This window comes from Pristiophorus japonicus, chromosome 6, assembly GCF_044704955.1.
Source record: "Pristiophorus japonicus isolate sPriJap1 chromosome 6, sPriJap1.hap1, whole genome shotgun sequence".
Classification (NCBI taxonomy): domain Eukaryota; kingdom Metazoa; phylum Chordata; class Chondrichthyes; family Pristiophoridae; genus Pristiophorus; species Pristiophorus japonicus.
The window spans coordinates 82,379,828-82,398,930 of record NC_091982.1 but is presented as its reverse complement, the minus strand read 5'-3'; the positions used below and the strand labels follow the sequence as shown (position 1 = coordinate 82,398,930).

Below are 19,103 nucleotides of genomic sequence, written 5' to 3'. Positions count from 1 at the left end.
GATGTGGCAGACCTCTCAACCAAAGACAGAATCTGTGAAATTAGGGGCACTCAGGAATGGTGGGTTCAGAAATTGACAGTGCCAGTTCCATCTAGATTGGACTCCCCATCAATGCCTGCATGATGCTGATGATGTTATGAAGGCAAGGACTAGAGAACTGAACGGTGTCTCTTCCTCGCCTTCATTTTCACTTTACTTTAAACTTTTTTGATTTTAAATTTTCTCTCACTTTGCTGCCCTTTTGCTACTTTCTGCTTTCAATTTTCCACATTTGATTTATTTGATTATTTATTAAATGTTCTTGTTACTCTTCTCCTTTACTCTTATGTTTTCTACTTTTGTTCAATTTATTCCTTACTCTTTTTTGGTTTTAATTCTGTCCCAGATCCCTCTTGATTGAGTCTTAACCAACATTCCTCCCTCAACCAATATCACCAAAAACCTAACTGATCATCTTATGGCCGTTAGTGGGACATTGCCAGGCTTGCCTAAAAATCAACGGTCACTGCACTCCAAAAGTAATTCATTGTGGGAAGCACAGACATTTGAAACTGGTAAGGCACTTTTCAAATGCAAGCCCTAACAAAAAAAATCTTGCTTGTTCAGAATTTTCTTAGTATCTGTGCCTATTTATATAGAGTGTTTTATGCTACTAGAAGTGGAGTTTATCCATTCTCCAACGCAATAGCAACATTTCATTATAACCACTATTTTTATCTGTATATTTTTGTTCAAACTGTGAGTGCCGATGACATAATTAGGGGAAACTGGTTAGATGACTTGATGTGAGGTTAGAGGACTTACTGTGTTTGATGTGTGAGGGAGTTGAATTTACATCAACAGAAGTAGAGACAATAGCTAGCAATCATGTTATTTTAACTGTGTGCCAACCACAGAGTAAAACCTCTCACAATACCACCCTACAACCAGCATTCAGTGGTTACAATTGCATCTCTATTGGTTAATTCAATTCCCTAGTGTTGTTGGGCTCAGTAAGACTTGCCAGCCAGTACTCATGACTGCTTTTATGTCACGCTCAGACCCTTGTTAGTGGTATGCCCACATCACATGCAGCCAACTATGAGCAGAAAAATCAACTTGCTGGAATTCTCTTAGACCACATAATAGGAAGAACCAGAAAATGCCTCTTCCCTGCTGCCAGTCTCAGTAAATCGTGACAAGTTTACTTTTGTATTTCAAATGCTGCAGGAGATACAGGTGTCAGGAGTTGGGATCACGAGCACGGGTCTGAAGAGAAATATAAAAATGGCTTATAATTATATTGATATTAATGCAGCTCCCTCGCTCTGTTTGGCCTACAGACAGCAGACTGTTTTAGTTGCTCTATTGCTTTTGGTGCTAATTCAGCTCCCTCATGGTGTTGGGCTTAGTAACTTCTCCACTTCAGTCTCTTCAAGACGTCAAAAGCAACCCTAACCCTAACCCTAAACAAATACATTTAAAAAGAAATAAAAGGATATTAATCAGAACTTCTAATAATTAAACCATTAAGGTTACCAATATTGATATTTGCTTTTTAAAGATACATTTAGTGATATCTAGGTGAGACTGGCACTTATCTTATAGCACAGGAATTTCCAAGCTCTTGTCCTTAAGGGCCACATATTAAGCTTGTACCCTGTATCCAGTTTCCCATTAATTTGCACAAATGTCAAGTTGCTAATACTAATAGCTCTTCCAGTACTACTTTAGGGTTTCTGCACCAATGAAGTATCACCAAGAACACTATTTTCCAAACCTCCACCCAGTAAATATCGAACAGGATAAATCAAGAGGAGACAGACTGCTTATGTTCAGGGACTACATATGGCTCTGGGCTGCAGGTTAGACACCCTTGTTATAAAGTTACGGTTAAAAGTATTCATTTTGACCAGTAAATCGATCAACTAAAAATATTGCTTTAATTGGTGGCAGCTGTCATTCTCAGTCTGTGAACATGCTTCAAAAAAACATGCAACTGTTGTTCCAAATTTTAGCTTTTAACTCAAACACCACCAGAACCATTTATTTTCACTGATCCTTTCCAGAGTTGAGAATTGAAATCGGTGTAAATTTGAGAGAAATTTCCTATAGGCAATGTCACTCCATGCATCAGCAGACTGGAGGTTTGCTTAGCAAAGCAGGAGAGCCAGGTTCTACGCCATCACAGAGTTATTGCCTCACTAAGGGCCCCCAGGGGAAAATGATGAAAACAACCACACACATCTAAATATGCTTGGATTAAAATATGAGAAAGCCCTGGAAAAGAACCCAAAGGAAACAGTGAGGAATTAAAGAAGTTATGTTCACAGAAAATGACTAACTTTAACCTTTTGTTTGAAACTTTTAGTGGTTTCCCCACTCTGATTTTAAAATGATTTTATCCCCTTCTCTATGTGTTATGCACCATTCTTCCAAAAAGGGCAGGTTTCATCCTACATTTTGTAACCAGAAGTTAAGAGATACTCTTTGAATGGCCATGGAGGAAGGCAGATTCATGCTCGCATGCTTCTTTCTCCCACCTTTAGTGAGGCCTTGGCCTTCAGAGACATTTCTCCCTCTGAAAACCTTGCCAAGAAAATTGTCAGGTGGAGTACATAAAGCAAAAATCCAGGAGCTCCCATAAGAACTGGAGCATTATGTTGCGACCTAGATATCTTAATTTTTGACAAGTTTAATTTTCTCTTTTTGCAATTTCTCTGCAGCAGATAAAACTGATTAAAACAGTGTTTTCACTTTGAACCAAGTCAAGATATTAGCACCACATCTAGGGACAGAAAGCAAAATGCTATTTGAATCCCAGCATATATAATTGGCAGGTTCTTTGGCCAAACACAACTTAAATTGCAACTCCACTATGGGGCACATTTCATTGCCACAGCTAAAAATGAATAAAAAAATATTTTTACAACATAATGAGGTTAATAAAAAAGCAAATACAACAGGATACTGCAGTCCTTGAATGTCTGACGGTCTGTCCTATATAGTTGAACAAGAAAGAGTTAACTGCAGCTTCAAGTCTCAATGAACATCTGTTATCCTGGAACTTGCAAGTAATTTCGTCCAAGTCTCCCCTGCAGCTACAGACTGTATTCGGTTAAAAGGCTTCTCTAGCCTTCCGCTCACTCCCCACCACATATTAAGTTACATTCTTTAGATTTCCTGGAAAACACACACAAAAAACACAATATTTTCACTTAAACTTTTGCCCTCATTGGTTCACAGCACAGTGCCACTAGCAGATTAACTTCAAATCATATTCAGAAAAGTGGTAATCAAATGGAATCAGATCCTCATTTTATCAAATCTAGCTGCATTCTCATTAAGCTGCAGAAATAGATTGGCTTGATAAACATTAAACCATACAATCATAACAGGGTTTTCTTTAGAAAGACTGCTTCTGCACAACTGACAGACAGACATTGTCGTACTGCTGCAATGTCAGAATATAGTTCATTATATGACAAGTTTCCATTTCCAATTATCTGGGGAAGATGGGAAGCACATCTGTATGTGTGTGCAGGCACTGTTTCAATCTTTTAAACTGTACTATTTAAAAACATTTATTCCAGTTTAGATCCAGGAAATACTCAGGTCATATAATGCAAATTTTTAATGAAGATATAGAGTGAATACATCCTGTGATAGTCAATTATAACTGAACTTGAATTTTCCATTTAGCAAACCATCAGTAATGCCCAATTAACCAGCTTCTGATATAGTAAAATGTGATAAAGAACAAGATTTGATTCTATGGGCCCAAGTTTCGGGCCGCGCCGCCGACCTGGACGCCCGTTTTTCGCGCCACCCCCCCGGACCGGACCGGACCCAACCTGACCTCCCCCCCCCCCCCACCGCCCCCAAACCGACCCACGCTCCCTCCACCCCCCACCCTACCCGAACCAACCCGACCTCCATCCTTCCACCCCCCCAACCCCCCGACCCGCGCTCCCAACCGCCGCCCCTCCCCGCCCCGCAGACCAGACCCGACCCGACCCGTGCTCCTGACCCCGACCCGACCCGCGCTCCCGACCCCACGCCACCTACCTGTAAATCTGGTGCTGGGGACGGGCCCTGCCCGAAGTCTTGGGCCTGGCCGGGCCCGGCCCGTTCAGCCTCTCCCACCCCCTTCTCCTTTCCCCCTCCTTCTCCTCCTCCCTCTCCCCCTTCCCCCCCTTCCTCTTCTCCTCCTCCATCCCCCTGCCCCCTCACTCCCCCTGCTCTCCTCCCCCTCCTCTCTCCCTCTACTCCCCCCTCTCTCCCTCTGCCCCCCCCCTCTCTCCCTCTGCCACCCCCCTCTCACTCCCTTCGCTGTCAGAAACACAGACACTGACAGACAGAGAGTGAGAGACACAGACAGACAGAGAGATCGAGACACTGACAGAGACACACTGGGGGGGGGGGGGGGGGGGGTCATCCGGTGCTGCAGTCGGTAAGTAGAAAATGTTTTATTTATTGAATTTTTGATTTAAAACAAAAATTATTTCTTATTAATTTTTTTTGATTGATTTATTGGTTGATTTATTGATGTTTTATCATTTATTATTGATGATGGCTCTTTATTTGTAAAACTGAAGTGTTTAATGTTTGTAAACTTCCCTTTAAACCCCCCCCCACCACATTCCTTACGCCTGATTTGTAACCTACGCCTGATTTTCTAAAGTGTAGACAAGGTTTTTTCGAGCGTACAAAAATCTTCACTTACTCCATTCTAAGTTAGTTTGGAGTAAGTTTTCACTGACGAAACTTTGAAAACAGGCGGAAGTGGCCGGACACGCCCCCTTTTGAAAAAAAAATTCTGTTCCAAAGTGAAACTGTTCTAACTGACTAGAACTGGAGCAAACTAAATGCCGAGAATTTGAATTTCTAAGATACTCTGTTCTACCCCAGTTGCTCCAAAAAATCAGGAGCAACTGAGGCCAAAACTTGGGCCCTATAAGTCTTAATAATTTAAGTTTATATAATCCTTTTCAAGGTTGTAACAGGATCCATGTGTCACAATTAAGAACAAAACATTACTGTTTTATTACATCACATACGTACCATCATTGTCTGCTTTTGCACTTTGAACGATTTTTGCATGATTACCTATATCTAGGAGTCAAAAAACTAACTTTTGCACATTTGCCACCAGTGCCAGCATTGTTAAAGTGTTCCATGTGCCCGTGAAATAATAATCCGATGTTTCCAGACAACACATGCTCAGCCCATTTGAATAATTTTCTGATGCTCATGAAACTGGAATTTTGGATGTCAATAGCCCGTTAAGTGCTGAGGATAAGCAAGGAGAGCAATGGCTCTAGGCACACACAGCAATGGGTAAGGGTGACACGCCCAGTTTAAAAAAAATAGGGTTTCATCATCAGCACCAGCTCCAAATGGACTCTCTGGAGCTGGAGAGATGCTCAGGTGCACCATTTACAATGTGGGGCAGCTTCCTAAATTTATTATGGGGGGGGGGGGCAGAATGGGAGGACCTAATGAGCCTAATGGACTGCTTGTATGCAAGCTCTCAGTATCCTTTAAGCTGATTGTCCACATTAGGGACCCTAGGTGCATTAGATGCACAGCAGGCCTCAGGTTTCCATGCCTGCTATTACGGCCGCCCAATGTGTTTCAGCGCAGCAGATTATTGGCCCCCTAATGTAATTCACATGAACTTGATGTTTGCTGATATTAAGCAATAGTCTCATTAAAAGATTTTCCCATATAGATTTCAAGAAGTCAAGATTAGCACAATCTCATTTGGATTTCTGCAACGACACCTAATTTTCTTTGATTTAGAAAAGGCTAATAGATGTAGAAGTGTATTGTGTTTGGTAATTTTTCAAAACAATGTCATGCCCTGCAGTCTCCAAAAGGTTAAATGTTTATATTTGTGCAGATCATATTGAATTTATTACATTGCAGCCCCAAAACAATGGCAGTGTGATTACATCAATATCAAATCACAATGACCTGTGTCCTGTACATTTAAATGGGAAACATAATGCTTCCACTTTAAAAGTAGAGGGTGTAGTATAGGTTTTCTGGACTCCATACAGTAAAAACATACTGCCCAATGTTGTGTAGGTATACTTAAGCAGCCCTGCTTCTTTTAAAACAAAGTGACATTTTATTAAAAATGTAAATCACAGAAGGATCCAGCCTAATCTCCCAATGCTGGAAAAATGTCAACAGATCATGGGATCTTGGCAGGTAGAAGATAACTCCAATTTCAAGAGCAGACTAGTTCTGTCCCAGAGCTTGGCTCACAGTTTTACTCTTTTTAAGTTTTATTTTGTCAAATTTTGTTGGATAATGCTCATGTGAACTGCCGTGGGACATTTTACTACATTAAAGGAGCTGTATAAATGCAAGCAGTTGTGTTCTCTGGAGAAAGTCAGCATCAACTCATTAATGCGTCAATGAACTTCGCCATTGAATGTGGCGGGGAAAATGTTTGATCTTTGCCTTGCTATTATGGGGATGTACCAAAGGCAGGCCAGGAAATTCCCCATAGATGATAGGATCATTAAGGAAAATTGGAAGTACAGTCATCCTAGGGTCAGTCAACTGCCAATTTTAAACATTTAACAACCTTTCTCCTAAATGCAGGAGATGGATATCCCAATTTAGTTTTACCTCCCTCAGATTACCATACCCGGACTGGAAAAAAACACCTCCTTAAGGAAGCTTGGACGCCAATATCCAGAACTTAGATGTTAAAATCAATAATAGTGAGTCCAACCAGGGCTGACTTGGGGTTTCTACCATTAGAAACATAGGAACAGGAGTAGGCCATTTAGTCCCTCGAGGCTGTTCTGCCGCCATTCAACGAGACCATGGCTGATCCTAACTCCATATACCCACCTTTCCCCCATATCACTTAATATTTTTGGTTAACAAAAATCTATCAATCTTAGATTTAAAATTAACAATTGACCTTGCATCAGTTATCATTGGTGGAAGAGAGTTCAAAACTTCTACCACCCTTTGCGTGTAGAAGTGTTTGCTAACTTCGCTCTTGAAAGGCCTGGCTCTAATTTTTAGGCTATGTCCCCTAGTCCTAGATTCCTTAACCAGCGGGAATAGTTTCTCTCTATCTATCCTTTCAGTTCCTTTTAATATCTTGAAAAAAAATCAAATCAACTCATCTTCTAAATTCCAGAGAATTCAACCCTAGTTAATGTAATCTTGCCATGGAGACAAGGTATAATTCTAGTAAATCTATGCTGCACTCCCTCAAAGGCCAACATATCCTTCCTAAGGTGTGATGCCACAGTACTCCAGGTGTGATCTAACCGAACTTTGTGCAGCTGTAATCCTCCAAGGCCAGCATTCCATTAGCCATTTTGATTATTTTTTGTACCTGCCCATGACATTTTAATGATCTACGTACATGGACCCCCAAATCTATTTGGACCTCCACTGTTTCTAGCTTTTCACCCTTTAGAAAATACTCTGATCTATCCTTTTTAGTTCCAAAGTGGATGGCCTCACACTTGCCTATATTAAAATTCCTTTGCTACAGTTTTGCCCATTCACTTAATGTATTAATATCTCTTTGTAATGTTATGCTTCCATCTACATGGCTTGCAATAAAAACATAGAAACATAGAAAATAGGTGCAGGAGTAGGCCATTCGGCCCTTCGAGCCTGCACCACCATTCAATAAGATCATGGCTGATCATTCCCTTAGTACCCATTTCCTGCTTTCTCTCCATACCCCTTGATCCCCTTAGCCGTAAGGGCCATATCTAACTCCCTCTTGAATATATCCAATGAACTGGCATCAACATTTTGCTGCAGCAGGGAATTCCATAGGTTAACAACTCTCTGAGTGAAGAAGTTTCTCCTCATCTCAGTCCAAAATGGCCTACCCCTTATCCTAAGACTATGTCCCCTGGTTCTGGACCTCCCCAACATCGGGAACATTCTTCCCGCATCTAACCTGTCCAGTCCCGTCAGAATCTTATACGTTTCTATGAGATCCCCTCTCATCCTTCTAAACTCCAATGAATAAAGGCCCAGTTGATCCAGTCTCTCCTCATATGACAGTCCTGCCATCCTTGGAACTAGTCTGGTGAACCTTTGCTGCACTCCCTTAATAGCAAGAACGTCCTTCCTCAGACTAGGAGACCAAAACTGAACACAATATTCCAGGTGAGGCCTCACTAAGGCCCTGTACAACTGCAGTAAGACCTCTCTGCTCCTATACTCAAATCCCCTAGCTATGAAGGCCAACATACCATTTGCCTTCTTCACCGCCTGTTGTACCTGCATGCCAACCTTCAATGACTGATGAACCATGACACCCAGGTCTCGTTGCACCTCCCCTTTTCCTAATCTGCCGCCATTCAGATAACATTCTGCCTTCGTGTTTTTTCCCCCAAAATGGATAACCTCACATTTATCCACATTATACTGCATCTGCCATGAATTTGCCCACTCACCTAACCTGTCCAAGTCACCCTGCAGCCTCTTAGCTCACACCGCCACCCAGTTTAGTGTCATATGTAAACTTGGAGATATTACATTCAATTCCTTCATCCAAATCGTTAATGTATATTGCAAAGAGCTGGGGTCCCAGCACTGAGCCCTGCAGCACTCCATTAGTCACTGCCTGCCATTCTTAAAAAGGACCCGTTTATTCCGACTCTCTGCTTCCTGTCTGCCAACCAGTTCTCTATCCACATCAGTACATTACCCCCAATACCATGCGTTTTGACTTTGCACACCAATCTCTTGTGCGGGACCTTGTCAAAAGCCTTTTGAAAGTCCAAATACACCACATCCACTGGTTCTCCCTTGTCCACTCTGCTAGTTACATCCTCAAAAAATTCCAGAAGATTCGTCATAGCGTGATTTCCCTTTCATAAATCCATGCTGACTTGGACCGATCCTGTCACTGCTTTCCAAATGCACTGCTATTTCATCCTTAATGATTGATTCCAACATTTTCCCCACTACTGATGTCAGGCTAACCGGTCTATAATTACTTGTTTTCTCTCTCCCTCCTTTTTTAAAAAGTGGTGTTACATTAGCTACCCTCCAGTCCATAGGAACTGATCCAGAGTCAATAGACTGTTGGAAAATGATCACCAATGCATCCAACTGTTTCTAGGGCCACTTCCGTAAATACTCTGGGATGCAGAGGCCCTGGGGATTTATCAGCCTTCAATCCCATCAATTTCCCTTACACAATTTCCCGCCTAATAAGGATATCCCTCAGTTCCTCCTTCTCACTAGACCCACTGTCCCCTAGGACATTCGGAAGGTTATTTGTGTCTTCCTTCGTGAAGACAGAACCAAAGTATTTGTTCAATTGGTCTGTCATTTCTTTGTTCCTCATTATAAATTCACCTGAATCCGACTGCAAGGGACCTACATTTGTCTTCACTAATCTTTTTCTCTTCACGTATTTATAGAAGCTTTTGCAGTCAGTTTTTATGTTCCCTGCACGCTTCCTCTCGTATTCGATTATCCCCCTCTTAATTAAACCCTTACTCCTCTTCTGTTGAATTCTAAATTTCTCCCAGTCCTCAGGTTTGTTACTTTTTCTAGCCAATTTATATGCCTCTTCCTTGGTTTTAACACTATCCTTAATTTCTCTTGTTAGCCACGGTTGAGCCACCTTCCCCGTTTTATTTTTACTCCAGACAGGGATGTACAATTGCTGAAGTTCATCCATGTGATCTTTAAATGTTTGCCATTGCTTATCCACCGTCAACCCTTTAAGTATCCTTGGCCAGTCTATTCTAGTAATTCACGCTTCATACCGTCGAAGTTACCTTTCCTTAAGTTCAGGACCCTAGTTTCCAAATTAACCGTGTCACTCTCCAGCGTAATAAAGAATTCTACTATATTATGATCACTCTTCCCCAAGGGGCCTCGCACAACAAGATTGCTAATTAGTCCTTTCTCATTACACATCACCCAGTCTAGGATGGCCAGCTCTCTGGTTGGTTCCTCGACATATTGGTCGAGAAAACCATCCCTAATACACTCCAGGAAATCCTCCTCCACCGCATTACTACCAGTTTGGTTAGCCCAATCAATATGTAGATTAAAGTCGCCCATGATAACTGCGGTACCTTTATTGCACGCATCCCTTATTTCTTGTTTGATGCTGTCCCCAACCTCACTACTACTGTTTGGTGGTCTGTACACAACTCCCACTAACGTTTTCTGCCCTTTAGTATTCCGCAGCTCCACCCATACCGATTCCACATCATCCAGGCTAATGTCCCTCCTTACTATTGCATTAATTTCCTCTTTAACCAGCAACGCCACCCCGCCTCCTTTTCCTCTCTGCCTATCCTTCCTAAATGTTGAATACCCCTGGATGTTGAGTTCTCAGCCTTGGTCACCCTGGAGCCATGTCTCCGTGATGCCAATTACATCATATCCGTTAACTGCTGTCTGCGCAGTTAATTCGTCCACCTTATTCCGAATACTCCTCGCATTGAGGCACAGAGCCTTCAGGCTTGACTTTTTAACACACTTTGCCCCTTTAGAATTTTGCTGTAATGTAGCCCTTTTTGTTTTTTGCCTTGGGTTTCTCTGCCCTCCACTTTTACTATTCTCCTTTCTATCTTTTGCTTCTGCCTCCATTTTATTTCCCTCTGTCTCCCTGCATAGATTCCCATCCCCCTGCCATGTTAGGTTAACTCCTCCCAAACAGCACGAGCAAACACTCCCCCCTAGGACATTGGTTCCGATCCTGCCCAGGTGCAGATCATCCGGTTTGTACTGGTCCCACCTCCCCCAGAACCATTTCCAATGTCCCAGGAATTTGAATCCCTCCCTTTTGCACCACTCCTCAAGCCACGTATTCATCTGAGCTATCCTGCGATTTCTACTCTGACGAGCACATGGTACTGGTAGCAATCCTGAGATCACTACTTTTGAGGTCCTACTTTTTAATTTAGCTCCTAGCTCCCTAAATTTGTCTCGTAGGACCTCATCCCGTTTTTTACCTTTACCTATGTGCACCACGACAACTGGCTGTTCACCCTCCCTTTGCAGAATGTCCTGCATCCGCTCCGAGACATCCTTGACCCTTGCACCAGGGAGGCAACACCCATCTTTGTGGCATCAGCAAATTTGGATATGTGGCTCGCTATCCTATCATTTAAGTTGTTAATAAATACAGTGAATTGTTGAGGCCTCAACACAGATCCCTGTGGGATGCCACGAGTCTTATCCTGCCAATTAAAGTACCTACCCATTATCTCTATTCTGTCTCATGCTGCTCAGCCGATCGCCTCAGCTGGTCAATAATTTGCCCTCCATAAGCTTCAACTTTAGTCTCTTATGAGGAACTTTATCAATGCCTTCTGGAAGTTCACATAAATAACATCCATAGACATTACCCTGTCCACTACTTTAGTCACCTCTTCAAAAAATTCAATCAGGTTTGTCAGGCATGATCTACCCATTATAAATCCATGCTGGCTCGCTCTGATCAACTGAACATTTTCAAGGTATTCAGTCACTCTATCCTTAATTACAGACTCTAGTAATTTCCAGACAACGGATGTAAGGCTAACCAGTCTATAATTCCCTGGTTTCTCCCTCTCACCATTCTTAAATAGCGGAGTGACATGTGCAATTTTCCAATCTAAAGAAATGGTTCCAAAATCAAGAGAACTTTAGAAGATCATGGTTAGGGCATCTGCAATGTTCTCACCAACTTTGAATTCAATCACATTATGGTTGTTATTAGATAAATGTACAAGCACCATTAGGCTGTTAACTATATCTGGCTCATTACTCATCATTAAATCTAATATGGCCTGCCCCTTGGTTGGTTCTAGGACATATTGTTGCAGAAATCTGTCCTGAACACACTCAAGGAATTTGCTACCTTTCTAACATGAACTTGTCTGATTATCCCAATTTAATGAGAGTATGCCCTACTTACCTCGGATCGTGCTAAGTATCTGTTCAATCTGCTGGGGATCATTCTGATCGGTCCTGCAGCTTCGAGTGATTTCCAGTACATAATCAGGCCCATATTCTGTAAAATACTATGAAATCAATCGGGTTAGTAATGGCATTGAAAAGTCTGCAGCTATGTTAAGCTTCTCTTGGAAATGACATTTGAAAATAATATCCAAGGAAAATGGTTTTGCGATTAGAACTCGTTCTTTGAACTCAATATTATTTTGGTTAACGGGGTGGCAGAGGATGAAAAGAGATGCAAAGACTGTCATTTAAAGTTAGCTATATTTAAGAAGCCATACATGTTTAAGCTTTCATATATGTGCGTCAAGAGGCAGTCTTGCATTTGGAAACTTGCCCCAACCACCCGCAACTCAAGTTTTGCAAGTACACAAAATATACAAGGACCTCAATGCTCCCGAACTAACCCTCTCTTCACCCCTTCTTCTCTCTGCTGAAGATCTCTGATGCATATATGTAGCAGTTGCCTTGATTATTGACTCAGTTGGAAACATGATCAAATTATATAATTATTTAAAGCCAGGAACTAGAAAAAAGACTTCAATCAGTGCTGCTTGGAATTAGTGTCCAGGATTCTGTTCCTCTCAGGAAGAGTCGAGCTACTGAGTTTTCTCAACTCCCGATATTCAGTGATCACGTTTCAACCTAAATCAACAACTAGTATTTATATAGCGCCTTTAACGTACCAAGGCGCTTCACAGGAGTATTATGAGATCTAAATTTGACACCGAGCCGCACAAGTATAAATTAGCGCAGATGACCAAAAGCTTGGTCAAAGAGGTATTATTTATGGAGTGTATTGAAGGAGGAAAGAGAGGGAGAGAGGCGTAGAGGTTTAGGCAGAGAGTTCCAGAGCTTGGGGCCTAGGCAACAGCAGGCACGGCCACCAATGGTTGAACAGTTTGTAATAATAAAAGTGTTTAATAATGATTAAAATTGATATGTGTATGTATAAATGTTAAAAGTGTAGATTAATGGAAAGGCCTGTTTGTGTTGAGATAAAATGGAAGCCCACAGATTGCCAGCATGGGCTAAGTTTTGTAAGAAACAAAATGAAAGCCCCCAGAGCTGCCTTATGGGTTTTGTGTATTGGAAGCCATTTAAACTAATCAGAGATGTCTGAGCCAGACCAGACAGCCACATGTGTGAGGAGAGCCAATAAGGAGCTGCCCTGGAGCCAAGATCCAATCATGAGGCTTTCAGAGGTACAATGGACTTAAGGGATTTAAAAACGCAAGCCAGGAACTTTTCTCTCCTCTCTTTTCTCTCTTGGAGACACAGCACGAGACATCCCTTTTGGCTAAGATCATGCGTAACTGACCTGACAGGGGAGTAACCATGACCCCAAAGTGGTTCTCCCTGGATCAGGAAGGTGGTTCTCCTATGCTTTTTGGAAATAGGTGGTGGGTGGGGTGGCTTGACCCATCCACCTCCATGGAGGTGGGTGTGTGCCCCCCCACCCACCTCCATGGCACGAACCTGGTATTGCAGTACTTCCAGGAACGGTGCAGTGGCTCTAGGCCTTTTGGCTAAGAGCATTGGTGCAGAGTGATCCTTGATGTGTGCAAGGTGACCTCTGGCGTTTGTAATCTGACAAGATGATCTGACAAAGAATTGGAAAGATTGGCAACGAATAAATAATAAAAAATAAAAATAAAAAAAAAAGGTGTGTGGGGCGCCTGACCCATCCACCTCCATGGCACGAACCTGGTATTGCAGTACTTCCAGGAACGGTGCAATGGCTCTCGGCCTTTTGGCTAAGAGCATTGGCGCAGAGTGATCCTTGATGTGTGCAAGGTGACCTCTGGCGTTTGTGATTTGACAAAGAATTGGAAAGATTGGCAACGAAAAATAAAAAAAAATAAAAAATCCCTGAAGACCAGCTAAAACAGCAAGCTGTGTGTCCAAACCAGCCAGCAAAAGGGATGTAACGTATATCACTCGTTATTATAACCTCATTGTAGCTCTGTTATAACATAATTGACAACTGTTGATAATGTGCATGTGTGTGTCTTTTTAAGATAACTGATCACTGCTGCTAATGTGTATGTTTTTAATAAACCCTTCGAATTGTTTTGAACAAATCATCTCACTGTCAAATATAAGCCCAGAGAGATTCAGAAATCTTACAGATTATAATCAGGGACGCTCAAGATGTGGGGGGGGGGGGGGGTATTGTGGGGCTGGAGGAGATTACAGAGATAGGGAGGGGTGAGGCCATGGAGGGATTTGAAAATAAGGATGAGAATATTGAAATCGAGGCGTTGCTTAACCGGAAGCCAATGTAGGTCAGCGAGCACAGGAGTGATGGGTGAGCGGGACTTGGTGCGAGTTAAGACACAGGCAGTCGAGATTTGGATCACCTCTAATTTACGGAGGGTAGAATGTGGGAGGCCAGCAAGAGTCTAGAAGTAACAAAGGCATGAATGAAAGCTTCAGCAGCGGATGAGCTGAGGCAACAGCAGAGACGGGTGATATTACAGAGGTGGAAATAATCGGTCTTAGTTATGTTGCGGATATGCGGTCGAAAGCTCATTTCAGGGTCAAATATGACACCAAGGTTGAGAACAGTGTGGTTCAGCCTCAGACAGAAGCCGGGGAGAGGGTTGGAGTCGGTGGCTAGGGAACCGAGCACATGGCGGGGACCGAAAACAATGGCTTCGAACTTCCCAATATTCAATTGGAGAAAATTTCTGCTCATCCAGAACTGGCTGTCTGACAAGCAGTCTGACAATTTAGAGACCGTGGAGGGGTCGAGAGAAGTGGTAGTGAGGTAGAGCTGGATGTCGTCAGCGTACATGTGGAAACTGACGCTGTGTTTCCGGATGATGTCGTCAAGTGGCACAAGATGAGAAATAGGAGGGGGCCAAGGATAGATCCTTGGGGGACACCACAGATAACGATGCGGGAGTGGGAAGAGAAGCCGTTGCATGTGATTCTCTGGCTACAATTGGAGAGATAAGAATGGAACAAGGCATGTGCAGTCCCACCCAGCTGGACGATGGTTGAGGCGCGTTGGAGAAGGAGAGAGTGGTCAACTGTGTCAAAGGCTGCAGACAAGTCAAAAAGGATGAGGAGGGATAGTTTGCCTTTGTCACAGTCACAAAGGATGTAATTTGTGACTTTGATGAGAGCCTTTTCGGTACTGTGGTAGGTGCAGAAACCACATTGGTGGGATTCAAACATGGAATTGCGGGAAAGGTGGGCATGGATTTGGGAGGCAAAAACATGCTCAAGGACTTTGGAGAGGAAAGGGAGGTTGGAGATGGGGCGGTAGTTTGCAAGGACGGAGGGATCGAGGGTTGGTTTTTTGAGAAGGGTGATGATGGCAGATTTGACGGAGAGGAATGCGAACCATTAACAATGTCAGCTAACATGGGAGCCAGAAAAAGAAGTTCGGTGGTCAGCAGTTTGGTGGGATTAGAGTCAAGGGAGCAGGACGTGGGTCTCATGGACAGGATGAGCTGTTTTAGGCTGTTTCCATACAGAGCAACAAAGACCTAGAAATAAGTTATAGATTGTAATCTCATCAAATCAAGGATCACAATTAATTTTTGTATAGAATAATGGATATCTGGAAGAGAATTGCAGGCTTGAATCTAAATTGAGGGGTATATCTAAATCGAGGGATATATATATAAAATCCAATTCAGCTAAGTTAAGCAGTTTATAACTATTGCCTGAACGCACAGTACAATTTTGAAGTGTTTACTTAGGTAGGTCTATTTCTGCCCCAGTTGCAGCTATAAGTTACAACACCAATTGCGAATACTCTGAAGTGCAACGATATTTACACGAGCAGGTTCCCAAATGGAGATACACCTGAATTTGTGGAAGTAGTTTCAATATAAACAAGCTCTGGAATACTACTTCCTAGAGCTTACATTGCCCATAGTTCATACAGCCTTTGCAGCACTTCCCAGCACTGGGTACTCTGACCAAAGCTTTACTGTGGAAAAGCGACCTCTCATCTAAATCAATTATTTCCGTCTAAACGGAACAATCCAAGCTCATTATTCTGTGCGGCAGGATTTGCAAGGGCAATTGCCTATAAATTCTGCAGTACAATGTCTTCTGAAGTAATTGCAGGAAGTGCCAACCCAGTTACACTGTCTGGGTGTTGATAAATAATTAAGTAACTCGAGGCTCCATACAAGCGGAACCAATTATAGTCAGGACAATGGAGCTGCAAACCCAACCAGAGATTAGTAGCGCAGAGTTCAAACTGCACCGCCTCACCCAGTCACTGTTCTCAGTAATTTTTAATGAGAAAGGCATTTGCAAAGGAAGCCAGTACTTCTTAGAGGTTAGAGCTCCAGTTACCAATCCTAGGTAACAGAGTTCTAATCTCAGTTTAAATTGACAGAATGATCCATAATAAAGTATGGACTCTTTACATACTGGTGACTCGATTATAATCCCAGCCTCCGACATTCAAAACTGCCCGTGCTTTGGCTGAGTTACGAGAGAGAGTCCCCTGTGCCAAGATGATCACCAGCAATCCAGACCTGTGACCATTTGACCTACCTGCCTGAAAGAGCAAGTTGAGAGACATGAAATTAAAAAAAAACAAATAATTGGTAAATCACAATTTTTTTTCCAAACTGCTTAATTTTTTCAGAGATGGGGTCTGCTGACTACCAAAAAGCTGTAATCTCTTTGCAAGTGTGTCACAAGGGCAATTTAAAAAAAGAACTACAGTTCATATATCTATGAAAACACCTTTGAAAACCAAGAAAAAAAACATTCTGAACATAGCCAAAATCTGTGTTTCTAAACACTTTGTGAGAGAACAATTGCAAATAAAGAATTTAATTCAAACTGGCTCTGTGTGAACAGATGCCCCTAATCTGCACACACAAACTTAATTACCAGAGGAAGTGTCAGTTCCTTCAATGCAGGCAATGACGTCAATTATCCATGGAAATGGAGCAGTCAATTTCCTTCTCAGAGCTCAAACAGCAGTTAGTTACTAAAAATAAAAACTTTGCCCATGGTTAAGTATTCTTGGCTTAAAACATAATCATAATAAATGTAAATTATTAACCACTTGATTTCAGCAACAATTTTGTCAACCTAATGTGCCTCAAACCCTACTAGACCACTATTTATGCTGGAAATGAAACAAGGACCATCGAATTTCTCTTTGATGGGGATTGTGAGACTGAAAATTCAGCTGCAAAAATTCCATTTCAGGTCATTCCACATTTCTCAGCCTTGCTTTTCAGCCTCCTGGCTACAATCTCAATCTTTCTTCCCCAACTTTAAACAGATAATTTTTTTCTGCCAATCCTGCTGCTTTTATTAAAAAAAAATTCTCTCCCAATTGAGTCTCAATACGTACACTACTCACAGACTAGGAGAGTCAGCGACCTGCTCTCAGGCCTCTGCCAAATTCTGCTCTGAAACCAGTTGGTGAGAAGCATGGAAATTTACTAGCATGACTTCTTCTCTCACCGTTGGAAGTCCCTGGCTACCACTTCCCACAGTAACACAGTCAAAGATCATTAATACAGCATGGAGGAAATAAACCCTCATCCCATCACTCAAGGACTACAGTGATGCTCCAACTAGCTGCACAGCCTCAACACCGTTGTATTCTTTCCTGCCTTTGCAGTTGTTATATTACACAGGCAAAAATCTATTCACCAACTTCAAATGAACAACTACCTCACACTAAGAAATAAAAAACTCAAATTATTTAAATCACCATTTGACAGTTGGCATAGCAACCCAGAATGAACAGGCTGTTTGAGATTCCAGGAATTGTTCTCGCCAATAGAATAAACAGAGCATCTCCCTGCTGACAAGAGTTCAAAGAAATCTTATACTCGCTGCATAACTCATAAAAGATCATCATCAGCTCAATGAGACAACAGATATCCCCCCACTACTGCTCTCTAATATTTTTTTTATAAAAGCAGTGGACTAACTCAAGAGTACATTTGCTATGATGTGCTAAAAGAGCACAGTAGAAATCTGTACAGTGTGCTGTAGGATACTGAATGGCAGTTAATATACTGTACTGTAGGATACTGAATGTCATTTAGGACCTACTATTCTCTTTCTCTTTCGCCCTACTCCCCACATATATCAAGGCCACTTATTCTGCTTGAATAGTTTTAAAATTGCATTTCCAAACATCTCTGCCTTCACTTGCATCTTCCTAGGATCACTGATGTCCATGTGCATCTAATAAAAAACAGCCTTGTTTGAAGCAAAACTGTCACCTCTAAAATCTTCTGACTTCTCTATAAACTCAAATTAGTTGATTGTCAGAACCAGTTTTCAATTCCCACTTTATTTTTCTCTACTTTCAATCTTTCAGCTGGGGAATGGAAAAAGTCTGGGCTCTACTTGTAGTCAGGCAGCTGGGTGATGCGCAACAGTGGCCTTGGTAATCACTCAGTCCTGGATGTACTTAGACTCTTCTCTCTACCCTTCAGAAAGCGATGCAGAACTTAATGAGCGAGGAATTGGTATCATACATGGTTTTTACATTTAACCCACTTCATAAACATAAGAAATAGGAGCAAGAGTAGGGCATTTGGCCCCACGAGCCTGCTCCGCCATTAAATAAGATCATGGCTGATCTGATCTTGGCATCAACTCCACTTTCCTGCCTGCTCCCCATAACCCTTGACTCCCTTATCGTTTAAAAATCTGCCTATCTCCATCTTAAATATATTCAAGGATCCAGCCTCCACAGCTCTCTGGTGCAGAGAATACCAAAGATTCACAACCCTCAGAAGAAATTCTTCTTCATCTCTGTTTTAAATGGACGGCCCCTTATTCTGAAACTATGCCCCCTAGTTCTAGATTCCCCAAGGGAATAGAGGGGAAACATCCTCTCTGCATCTACCCTGTCAAGCCCCCTCAGAATCTTATACGTTTCAATAAGATCACCTCTCATTCTTCTAAACTCCAGTAGGAGGCCTAACCTGCTCAATCTTTCTTAATAAGACAACCCCTTCATCTCAGGAATCCAACTTGTGAACCTTCTCTGAACAGCCTCCAATGCAAGTACAGGTATATCCCTCCTTAAATAAGGAGACCAAAACTGTACGCAGTACTCCAGGTGTGGTCTCACCAACGCCCTGTACAGTTGCAGCAGGACTTCCCTACTATTATAGTCATTCACCCTTCCATTATTC

The 19,103-nt window shown here is 42.2% G+C and overlaps 1 protein-coding gene across 3 annotated transcripts in view; it reads right to left on the bottom strand.

The window, feature by feature from the left end:
• Window positions 1-1,908: 1,908 nt before the first annotated feature.
• The window catches only part of hdac8 (histone deacetylase 8), a 125,226-nt gene continuing 108,031 nt past the window's right edge, over window positions 1,909-19,103 (bottom strand). For all 3 annotated transcript variants that reach the window (XM_070883027.1, XM_070883029.1, XM_070883028.1), the window contains exons 10-11: window positions 11,909-12,014; window positions 1,909-3,162 (exon numbers count right to left, since the gene is read on the bottom strand). In XM_070883027.1, coding sequence (XP_070739128.1) covers window positions 3,140-3,162; window positions 11,909-12,014 — 129 coding nt within the window. In that variant the 3' untranslated portion in view covers window positions 1,909-3,139. The remainder of the gene's footprint in view (window positions 3,163-11,908; window positions 12,015-19,103) is intronic.